The 12,508-nt window shown below is 42.0% G+C and overlaps 1 protein-coding gene across 1 annotated transcript in view; it reads left to right on the top strand.

Annotated features, from left to right (window-relative positions):
* The window catches only part of LOC126094709 (alpha-N-acetylgalactosaminidase), a 97,293-nt gene that overhangs the window by 70,011 nt on the left and 14,774 nt on the right, over positions 1 to 12,508 (top strand). Inside the window, exons 5-6 of the mRNA XM_049909242.1 lie at positions 10,859 to 10,953; positions 11,085 to 11,246. Coding sequence (XP_049765199.1) covers positions 10,859 to 10,953; positions 11,085 to 11,246 — 257 coding nt within the window. The remainder of the gene's footprint in view (positions 1 to 10,858; positions 10,954 to 11,084; positions 11,247 to 12,508) is intronic.

Genomic DNA, 12,508 nt, shown 5'->3' with positions numbered 1-12,508 from the left:
AAAAAAAAAAAATGACTGAATGTGGGGTACCAGCTGCCTCATTCTCACCATAATTTTCGCATGGTCAGAGAGAAGGAGACAGTGGCAGTGGGGAAGAGATGGAAAAGTAATAAATGCTGGAAGATAAAATATAGTGGTTTTGGTTTAGAAAGAGCAAAGGACAAAATGACAGTGTGACAGAAAAAGAGGGGCACACTGGATATGGAGTATAATTGACAGTGAGAGAACATTGCTATGAAACGAGTGAAGAAGACATTGTTAGTGGGAAAAGAATAAAGAGAAAGTGGAAATGAGTGAAAACCAATGATAATCTACATCTACATCCATACTCCGCAAGCCACCTGACTGTGTGTGGCGGAGGGTACCTTGAGTACCTCTATCGGTTCTCCCTTCTATTCCAGTCTCGTGTTGTTCGTGGAAAGAAGGATTGTCGGTATGCCTCTGTGTGGGTTCTAATCTCTCTGATTTTATCCTCATGGTCTCTTCATGAGATATACGTAGGAGGGAGCAATAGACTGCTTTACTCCTCAGTGAAGGTATGTTCTCGAAGCTTCAACAAAAGCCCGTACCGAGCTACTGAGCGTCTCTCCTGCAGAGTCTTCCACTGGAGTTTATCTATCATCTCCGTAACGCTTTCGCGATTACTAAATGATCCTGTAACAAAGCGCGCTGCTCTCCGTTGGATCTTCTCTATCTCTTCTATCAACCCTATCTGGTACAGATCCCACACTGCTGAGCAGTATTCAAGCAGTGGGCGAACAAACGTACTGTAACCTGCTTCCTTTGTTTTCGGATTGCATTTCCATAGGATTCTTCCAATGAATCTCAGTCTGGCATATGCTTTACCGACGATCAACTTTATATGATCATTCCATTTTAAATCACTCCTAATGCGTACTCCCAGATAATTTATGGTATTAACTGCTTCCAGTTGCTGACCTGCTATATTGTAGCTAAATGATAAGGGATCTTTCTTTCTATGTATTCGTAGCACATTACACTTGTCTACATTGAGATTCAATTGCCATTCCCTGCACCATGCATCAATTCGCTGCAGATCCTCCTGCATTTCAGTACAATTTTTCATTGTTACAACCTCTCGATATACCACTGCATCATCCGCAAGAAGCCTCAGTGAACTTCCGATATCATCCACAAGGTCATTTATGTATATTGTGAATAGCAACGGTCCTAAGACACTCCCCTGTGGCACACCTGAAATCACTCTTACTTCAGAAGACTTCTCTCCATTGAGAATGACATGCTGCGTTCTGTTATCTAGGAACTCTTCAATCCAATCACACAATTGGTCTGATAGTCCATATGCTCTTACTTTGTTCATTAAACAACTGTGGGGAACTGTATCGAACACCTTGCGGAAGTCAAGAAACACGGCATCTACCTGGGAACCCGTGTCTATGGCCCTCTGAGTCTCGTGGATGAATAGCGCGAGCTGGGTTTCACACGATAGTCTTTTTCGAAACCCATGCTGATTCCTAGAAATTCCTAGAAATCTACTCTAGATTTCTAGTCTCCAGAAAAGTCATTATACTCAAACACAATACATGTTCCAAATTCTACAACTGATAGACGTTAGAGATATAGGTCTATAGTTCTGCACATCTGTTCGACGTCCCTTCTTGAAAACGGGGATGGCCTGTGCCCTTTTCCAATCCTTTGGAATGCTACGCTCTTTTAGAGACCTACGGTACACTGCTGCAAGAAGGGGGTCAAGTTCCTTCGTGTACTCTGTGTAAAATCGAACTGGTATCCCATCAGGTCCAGCGGCCTTTCCTCTTTTGAGCGATTTTAATTGTTTCTCTATCCCTCTGTCGTCTATTTCGGTATCTACCATTTTATCGTCTGTGCGACAATCTAGAGAAGGAACTACAGTGCAGTCTTCCTCTGTGAAACAGCTTTGGAAAAAGACATTTAGTATTTTGGCATTTAGTCTGTCATCCTCTGTTTCAGTACCATTTTGGTCATAGAGTGTCTGGACATTTTGTTTTGATCCACCTACCACTTTGACATAAGACCAAAATTTCTTAGGATTTTCTGCCAAGTCAGTACATAGAACTTTACTTTCGAATTCATTGAACGCCTCTCACATAGCCCTCCTCACACTACATTTCGCTTCGCGTAATTTTTGTTTGTCTGCAAGGCTTTGGCTATGTTTATGTTTGCTGTGGCATTCCCTTTGCTTCCGCAGCAGTTTTCTAACTCGGTTGTTGTACCACGGTGGCTCTTTTACATTTCTTATGATCTTGCTTGGCACACACTCATCTAACGCATATTGTATGATGGTTTTGAACTTTGTCCACTGATCCTCAACACTATCTGTACTTGAGACAAAACTTTTGTGTTGAGCCGTCAGGTTCTCTGAAATCTGCTTTTTGTCACTTTTGCTAAACAGAAAAATCTTCCTACCTTTTTTAATATTTCTATTTACGGTCGAAATCATCGATGCAGTAATCGCTTTATGATCGCTGATTCCCTGTTCTGCGTTAACTGTTTCAAATAGTTCGGGTCTGTTTGTCACCAGAAGGTCTAATATGTTATCGCCATGAGTCGGTTCTCTGTTTTACTGCGCAAGGTAGTTTTCAGATAAAGCACTTAAAAAAATTTCACTGGATTCTTTGTCCCTGCCACCCGTTATGAACATTTGAGTCTCCCAGTCTATATCCGGCAAATTAAAATCTCCACCCAGAACTATAACATGGTGGGGAAATCAACTCGAAATATTTTCCAAATTATCCTTCAGGTGCTCAGCCACAACAGCTGCTGAGCCAGGGGGCCTATAGACACATCCAATGTCTGAGCCTGCTTTAACCGTGACCTTAACCCAAATTATTTCACATTTCAGATCTCCGTCAATTTCCTTCGATATTATTGCACTTCTTATCGCTATAAACACGCCTCCCCCTTCACTGTCCAGCCTGTCTCTGCGGTATACATTCCAATCTGAGTTCAGAATTTCATTACTGTTTACATCTGGTTTCAGCCAACTTTCTGTCCCTAGTACTATGTGGGCATTGTGACCGTTTATTAATGAGAGCAGTTCTGGGACCTTTCTACAGTTTACTATTAGCAGATTAATATTGTTATTCCCTGTTGCATTTTGCCTACTCCTACCTTGCCGCGTCTCAGGAGGCGTCTTGTTGGGCCTAGGGAGGGAATTCTCTAACCTAAAAAACCCACATGTGCATTCCACACGTACTCCGCTACCCTTGTAGCCGCTTCCTGTGTGTAGTGCACGCCTGACCTATTCAGGGGGCCCTACATTTCTCCACCCGATAGTGGAGGTCGAGAAATTTGCACCCCAGATCTCCGCAGAATTGTCTGAGCCTCTGGTTTAAGCCTTCCACTCGGCTCCAAACCAGAGGACCGCGATTGGTTCTGGAACAATACTACAAATAGTTAGCTCAGATTCCACCCCGCGAGCGAGGCTTTCCTCCTTCACCAACTCCGCCAACTGCCTGTATGAACTGAGGATGACCTCTGAACCCAGATGGCAGGAGTCATTGGTGCCGACATGAGCAACAATTTGCAGTCGGATGCACCCAGTGCTCTCTTTTGCCGCTGGCAGGGCCTCCTCCACATCTCGGATGAGACCCCCTGGCAAGCAGACAGAGTGAACACTGGCCTTCTTCCCCGACCTTTCCGCTATTTCCCTAAGGGGCTCCATGACCCGCCTAACGTTGGAGCTCCCAATCACTAATAAACCCCTCCCCCCGTGTGCCTGCTCGGACCTTGCTGAAGGAACGGCCACATGTCCACTCACAGGCAGAGCGGGCGATGCCACACGGCCAGCCTCCACATTGACCCTCCACCTCGCGTGCCGCGAACGCCGCTGAACCCGCCACTCCCCTTGGGGAGAGGGTGGCCCAACTGCGCCCGGACCCGCGAAGATGTACGTCAGCAGGGACAATGGATGAAGCATGTAACACCTGGGGTGTACCATGCGATGCACCAGACTCCCCACTGCCGCTACACTCCGAGGCAGCAGCCTGAAGGCGGCTGACCGCGGTCATCAACACGTTCAGCTGTTCGCGAACAGTGGCCAGCTCCTCCTGCGTCCATACACAGCAGTCACACATCCTATCCCTCCTAAGAAATCAATTTACTGTAGAGAGTTAATCAACTTTTAACTACACTGGTAAATCACTAAAGGCAGCTGATAGTTGATTAACCTGTGGTTACTAGACACTTCTTTTAGAAAACAATGAAAATAGCACAACCTGTCTCTGGACTGTATTCAAAACAAACACTAGCACTGCTGGCACTATGGCTGACTAAAGGGATTCTCTCTGACTGTATTCAAAACAAACACGAAATCTATGGAACACTATTATTAGCACTCGACAATTAAAGCTTCCTAAAAGCAAAAACACATGGAAGAAGAAGTGACAAGTAAGAAAAATACAGTCAATACTTAACAAGACAAATATATGACAGTGAAAAAAAGGAAGAGAGAGATTGTGACAGTGAGAAAAGATAGCAGCAGTGGGAAGGAATAATGAGATGGTAGCAGTAAGAGAGTGCAAGAGAGAGACCATGATAGTGAGAGGGGATAGTATGGGGAGGGCAGAATGAAGGATGGTTGTGAGACGGGAGACACTGACAGTTAGAGAGGCATAAAGAGATAATAACAACGAGTTGGGCTGAATGAGAAAGAGAGAGAGAGAATTTCATGAAAGTTTTTAAAAGTGCTGAGGAAGGCAGAATGAGGCAGCTGGTTCCCCAGTTTTCAGTCAGAGTCTTCTAAACAGAAGAATGTTCTCGTTTTTGTGCTCCGAAAGGAGCATTTTTCTTCTGTTGGATTCATTGACCGAACACCAAAGTATACAAAAACATTTCTGAAGAAGAGAAATTTGTTAACATCGAGTATAGATTTGAGTGTCAGGAAGTCGTTTCTGAAAGTATTTGTATGGAGTGTAGCCATGTATGGAAGTGAAACATGGACGATAAATAGTTTGGACAAGAAGAGAATAGAAGCTTTTGAAATGTGATGCTACAGAAGGATGCTGAAGATTAGATGGGTAGATCACATAACTAATGAGGAGGTATTGAATAGGACTGAGGAGAAGAGAAGTTTGTGGCACAACTTTACTAGAAGAAGGGATCAGTTGATAGGACATGTTCTGAGGCATCAAGTGATCACCAATTTAGTATTGGAGGGCAGCGTGGAGGGTAAAAATCGTAGAGGGAGACCAAGAGATGAATACACTAAGCAGATTCAGAAGGATGTCGGTTGCAGTAGTTACTGGGAGATGAAGAAGCTTGCACAGGATAGAGTAGCATGGAGAGCTGCATCAGACCATTCTCAGGACTGAAGACCACAACAACAACATTTTCTCATTAGTCTATGTAGTTGATCCCATAACATGTTGGTGTGTGAGTTTACTGGTTTTGGAGGTAACTAAACAGTTTTTGTAACATACAGTAACCAGCCTTTTGGTTGTTGCTTGTGTGCTACCTATAGCAAACTGCCCCTAAAAGCTGAGCAGGTAGGTATCCTATGAGGTCAGGCACCTTTCCTCTGTTGAACAATTTTAGTTGATTTTCTGTCCCACAGTCACTTTTTTCATATCTGTTATTTTGGTGATGATTGAAAGGAGGAAAAAAGAATTAGTATTTTGGCCCCTCTTTATCATCCTTCATTTCGGTGCCGGAGTGGTCACTGGATACCTGTAGAGATGGCTTTCATCCATTTATTGATTGAACGTAAGACAAAAACTTTTTAGGATTTTCTTTCAGATCAGTAGATAGAATGTTATTTTTAATTCCTTTGAATGCTTCATGCATGACTTTCCTTCTGCTAATTTTGGCTTTGATTAGTTTTTTTGTTTGTCTAAAAGGCTTTGTCTCTGTTTAAATCTGTGAAGAAGCCTTTTTGCTTCTGGAGGAACTTTTTAATGTGGCAGATCTTTTCCCTTCCTCAGAATTTTGCTTGGCACATATCTCCATAAGGCAAATTGTACAATACTCTTGTGAACTTCACCCATTTATGCTCAAAGTTTTCAGTCTCTGAGATGAATGCTTGGTGTTGACTGCTCAGGTAATAAGAAATCTGTTTCTCATTATACTTTCTTTATTTTTTATTGACATCTTTAGTCATTGATGCTATAATTGCCGTATGATCACTGATTTCCTGGAGGCACAGGTCTTCATGTTTTAATGCCAGCCCCATCTGTTGGGATTGTAGACGTACATTGCACATGAACACTCCTTGTGCTCCCCCCCCCCCTCCCCCCCCCACCCCCAGACCTCCCGGTTTGTGTCAAATATTGGTAGCAACATTCCTCCTGTTCGCCGGACAGCAGTGTCTTCCAAAAATAAAAGAAAATCCAAGAATATAATGCTATTGACTACCTCACACATTAGGAGACTGAGAAGGAATATGATTGTCTGCATCTTGTACATATGGCGATGACATTTACTATGGCTACAAAGACGTCATACTCTCCAGTGATAGTACCCTTGCTCTTGGTGTCTTCCATGTTGGGTCCTCGGGGTCATTTGACTACTCCCGCTCTCCTAGTGGTTGAGGCGCCTCTTCATACTGTTGCCCACACACCCACTTTAAGAGCGTTGACTGCCCACCCACTGGTGATGTCAATGCCCAACCCCCAGCCAGAGGAGGGACACCTTCCTCCTGCATCTCGCACCAAGGATCCACAGACAGACTGCTGGTCATAGGTCTTTGTATTCCTCCCCTGTCCCTAAAACTAGGGCAGACAAGTCCTCATGGACATCAAAATTCTCAAACGAGAAGAGGGACGAAAAGAAGACCTCCAAGACAAAGACAGTTCTGGTGGTTTCCATACAGCTGGATCCTGCATGTTCTGACTCTGTATATGAGGCAGAGTTGCTGATGGCTTCTGTGGCACTGGATCATCCCACAACTGCTTCAGAATCAATGTGTGTTGGTGCTCTATCCTCACAACCAGTGGCAGCAGGCAAACCAAGGGCGTGACATGCCTCCTTGGTCCCTTCAATGCCCCCAAAGAATACTGATAGCGTGATCCTCCAGCGGAACTGCAGTGGTTTTTTTCCACCACCTGGCTGAACTTTGGCATCTGTTATGTGTTTCCACTGATTTCCACATTGCACTCCAGAAAACTCGGTTCCCAGCACTGCAAACCCCTACCCTCCGCAGCTGTCAGAGCTATTTCAAGAAGTGAGATACTGTCAAGTGGAATTTGTGTGTATGTTCTGGACTCTGTCTACAGAAAACACATGCCACTTGATATTACTTTGGAGGCTGTGGCTGTTTGTGTGAGAATATTTTCTGGATTTTACCATGTGACTGTGTGTCTCCCTCCTGCCGGTGCAGTGTCTCATACCATTTTGTCGGCATTGATGCTCCTCCCATCCTTCATTTTGGATGATTACAATGTCTACAACCACTTGTGGGGTGGAACTACGACCACTGGCCACGGTGAAGTTATTGAAACTCTGCTCGCATTGTGACGGTTCACCTATTTTGATTTCTTCGTTGATTGTCCTTGGTGTCGACATACTGGCTGAAAAAATAGGGGGTGGAAGTGCAACAGCTATTTACTGTAAATGATGTAGCTGACAGATGCACAGTTGCAGTTCACAGTCTTTTACTTTCACTGTTCACAACCCCTCAATAATACAGAGTTATATATGGCCAGTGCACCATTGTTTAAACTTTCCATAAGCCTCATTAACAGTTTGCAGGCAAACCTCCACATACTGCTATAATATTTCACTATTGAACATCTGCGAGCAGCAAAAACCCTACCACAAAGTTCAATGTTCTTGAAGAGTAGAAAGGTACGTACAGAGCAGACACTGTCATTTTTTTAACACACGGCCTTATTGTGTAACACTTATTTTACAGTTAACTTGAGGAATTGTTGTTCTAATCAATACAGGTTTCTCGGCTGTGGACTGACTGTCCCATGGCCAAAAATTGGGCCCTTATATATGATTACAATAATAGGTACTGAACTTGCACACTGTTCGAAGTTAAATTTACAGAAATTACTATTAAAACTTAACTCGTTAAATTAGTTGAAAACATCAAAAAATCGGTTCTTTTTAAGTTTCTTCTACTACGGGGGTTAAGCTGAATTATTTGTTTAAATCATGAAATTAACATATAGAGTTATGCAAACAATACTTTTGAAAAGCCTGTTAATTACTTTGGAATTAATTAAGAGCTGGCTTTGCTAACATATTTTTGAATAGAGCCAAATAGATACTTTTAAGGTTACTAGCATTTTGTTTTCCAAGTGTTTACAATTATTACAGTATTTATATTTATTTATAAGTCAACAATAGAATTTAAGTTTCGAAACAATTACTGATTTTGCCCTATAATAAAAGGTACTAACTAGGAATAGTTGAAATAAAATAAGAAAATCAATTACATACATAAAACTAAGCACAAAATTAGATCTGGTGTTATATTCTTCAAAACAGGGCCAGCATTTCTCTTTTATGAAAATGCAGTGTATACTCACATATGTTAATGGTAATTAGTTAAAATTGAAAAAAAGAATTTTAAGGAGGCAGATGGCAAAACAAGAGGGGAAGTAAATTATCCCAGCTTGCTTTGTCACAGCAGTTATCGATCTTTGTCTCTTTAATACTGGTGCTCCCACACACTTAAGTGTGACAATTGGATCTTATTCACTCATTGATCTTTTCATTTGGAGCCCTGGTCCCTTCCCCTCCATCTATTTAGAGAGTCCATGATGACCTATATGACAGTGACCATTTTCCAATCGTCGTGTCCCTCCCTCAGCATCCACCCAGATGGGCACTCAACAGTACTGACTGGGATGCCTTTGCCTCTGCCATCACACTTAGCACCCCACCACATAGAGGTATCAATGTGGCTGTCCAGAGCACAACCATAGGCATTCTATTAGCATCAGACTTAGCGAGCCCCAATTCCTTGGGATCCCCTCGTTGTAAGAGAGTACCTTGGCAAACTTCAGAAATCACTGTCCTCTGCATCTAAGAATCATCAGTCTGAATTTTGTGCTCACAAACAGTGAGTGGAACAAATTCACTTATCTTTCATGATTCATCACCTGGTACTATATAATTCTTTGTTCAGTGCGTGTGTATTTCTCGGTGCCAGTGTCACGTTCTTGTTGTTTTTGACCATGCCTGGAGCGATTATGCGTCTCAGTGGCAAGAAAGCATGATAGTCCCAGTACCGAAATCGGTTAAACACACCCTTGAGATGGACAGCTATTGTCCAGTTAGTCTCAGAATGTTCTCTGCATGTTGCTTGAAGATACAGTGAACCGGCTGCTGTGTTGGTATCTTGAGTGTCTGGGTCTTTTGACTCTGTCCCCAGGGCAGTTTTTGCCAAGGCCGTTCTATAGCTGACAATTTGGTCTGAATGGAGCCTTATCGCTGTCTTCTGTGATTTGCAAAAGGCTTATGATACCACACGTGGTCTTCACATCCTCCTTATCCCACCTGAGTGGGTCTCTGGAGCCCACTCTAGATTTTTGTCTGGAACTTCTTGTCACACAATACTTTCCAGGTTGAAGTTAGTGCTTCCCACAGTAAAACCCCCATATACAAGAGAAAGGTGTCCAGCAGGCTTCTGTATTGTGTGTGCCTCTTTTCCTAGTGGCTGTCAATGGTCTAGCTGCAATTGTCGGGTCTGAAGTTCACCCCCCCCCCCCCCCCCCCCCCCCCCCCCCCCCCCCCCCCCCCCGTATGCCGACAGTTTTTGCATTTACAATTGCTTCTCTACTGTGGGTTTTGCTGAACACTGACTACAGGGTGCCATTATGAAAGGCACAACCTGGAGCTCTCATCCAAGGCTTCCGTTTTTCAGCCACCAAGACATGCACTTCTGTCATCATCATATTCCACCCATAACTCTACCTCAGTGACCAATTGCAGGCTATTGACCACAGTTTTCTCGACTACATTGCACATCATGAGGCTGTGGTTAGCTTAGGACATTAGTTTAAATTCAAGCCTGCAAAATGCATTGTCTGCCACAGTTTAGTCATTGCTCAATTAAAATAAATTGTCGACAGCACTTCTCGCATTTCCGACATACCTCACATCGGCCACTTCCAACATTGCTCCATGTTACGCGTAACAGCATCTGCAAAGTGACCCACCATGTTTGTGTGTCACATACAACTGAATGATAGCCAGCAGTTGATGTGGCAACATTGTATAAACAAGTGACACCCATCAACTGTAAGTAATATAATTGGACTATAGTGAAGATCACTGTTTTCACACTCCATATTGGTTCCGACAGTAATTTGTGACTTAAAGAGCTGTATAGGTGATAAGACACTGTGCTAATGTTCAAGAGGACAGTAGTTCAAATTCCATCTGACCATCCAGGTAGATTTTCTGTTGTTTCCCAATTTGCTTACAGCGTTTTCTGTGAGCGTTCCATTGAAACAGGGCTGTGGAATGCGAGACGCAGAGAGTAGTTATATTAATTGGTCTCACAGTTTTCACAGCAATCACCCTTTATTCTGCTATTCTCTCACCTTTGTCTTCCTGTAGCAGTAATCAGCAATACCATACCAGATGTTGGGCAAGCTCTCCTATCCTCGAATAGAAAATGGAGGTTTTTTTTCTGTAGGCAATGGGATCATTGAAGACTGATGTTATTTTAGTTTTGGGAAGGATGAAAGATGTGGCAGTGGTTGGGATGTGGTAGGAGAGATCAGTGTGCCCCGACCTGTCTATTGTCAAGTGTGACACTATTGCTATATATTATCCACATGCTCAATGCATTTCTTTCAGACAAATTCAATCATAGATATATGTACAATTATTTAGCCTCAGTGCTTTAACATTTTACTGACAGTGCATTATTGATTCCCAGGTTACCCGGAGTTTGGTTACTACCTGAACAGGACTGGAAGGCCAATGATCTATTCTTGTAGTTGGCCTGTTTATCAGATCTATGCAGGAATGTCGGTATGGTTCTTCTCTTCACTGATAATATTTACATTGTCCTCGTTTTCCTTTACATATACATAGTGATAATTCTGATAATTTTTTTCTGTGCTGCTAGAAAATTTCCTCTGAAATGCTACTTTTCCTTTCAGCCAAACTTTTCTTCCATTATAGAACACTGTAATTTGTGGCGAAATTTTGATGATATCCAGGACTCATGGGCAAGTGTTGAAAGTATTATCGATTATTATGGAAATAATCAAGACATAATTGTGCCCAATGCTGGTCCAGGTCATTGGAATGACCCTGATATGGTGAGTATTTTACATCAGATCTGCACAGTGTGACTATTGATAATAGCACCAGAAACGGCATACAGAGAAGTGACTGCAAATATAAATTATTGTGTTGTCAGTTATTCATGTGTATGAGTTGTTTTTTATACTCACTTCATTACATTTCGTAAGATGATGTCAGTAAATGTAAGAAGCATTAAAAATAGATTTCAGGTAGCAATGTAGTCAGATTCATAATTCTCTGACTTTATTGCTGTATTGCATTTTTCCTTTCACTGTAGCTCTCTTACAATGTGGTAGGACCACCATTTCATTTGTATATGCTTCAGTGACAGACTATATCTAAATTCTTGACTCATCTTCTGTGCGTCATATGGCACAATAGATCATCAGAAGCCAACATTACACAATGAAAAGCTATAATCAACATATTCACTCACTGAGCTCCTGAGCATTGTGAAGGATGCTGCATTGTGAACTTAAAGTCTTGTCATCTTTTTTCTTATCTAGGTTTATCTCTTCCGTGCAGTATGAAAAATTTTGTAATTGGTTTATAAATTATGCTCTTAAACTTCATTTTACACATTGTTTCCCTGGGCCCTGTAATAGTGGATCTAGAAATTCTGATCTGCAGTGTAATTTTGATTTTACTGGCCACCTATGATTAATATGTGCAAAACTGTGATTCACAGTCTGTCAGGATGTCACTTGTTTCATGTCTTTCAACTCTCATAATAACAGTATGGTTTCTGTACAAGTTGTAGATAATCCACTCCTTGTATTTTATCCTTGCCACTTTCAGAATTTCAAAGATTATATTCCTCTCAAAATTTCCAAAAGCTGTCTCTAAATCTACAAACATTATAAGAATTTTCAAAAGCAAAATCTACTAATATAAGAATAGATTTGTCATTTTTCAATTCATCTCATAAGTCAAAGGGTCACTATTGCCTTATGCATTCTCACATTTCTACAGCACCCAAACTGATCTTCCCCAAGTCAGCTTCTATCAGTCTTTTCATTCTTCAGTAAATAATTCGTGTCAGTATTTTGCAGCTGTGACTTTAATAATATTTACATCCTCAGCAACTGCCTTCTTTGGAACTGGAATTATTACGTGCTTCTATATATTAGGGAGAATAGCTTTGTCTTGTTATTGATCCAAGATCTCAGTAATTCTAAGGGAATGTTCTGTACTCTAAGTGCCTTTTTCATCTTAGATCTTTCAGTTCTGTCTAAATCTTCTCGCAGGATCTCATCACACTTCTCATCTTCATCTA

This window comes from Schistocerca cancellata, chromosome 8 (genome assembly GCF_023864275.1).
Source record: "Schistocerca cancellata isolate TAMUIC-IGC-003103 chromosome 8, iqSchCanc2.1, whole genome shotgun sequence".
NCBI classification, from domain to species: domain Eukaryota; kingdom Metazoa; phylum Arthropoda; class Insecta; order Orthoptera; family Acrididae; genus Schistocerca; species Schistocerca cancellata.
The sequence above is the reverse complement of the archived record's forward strand: the minus strand, read 5'-3'. Positions and strand labels throughout refer to the sequence as shown.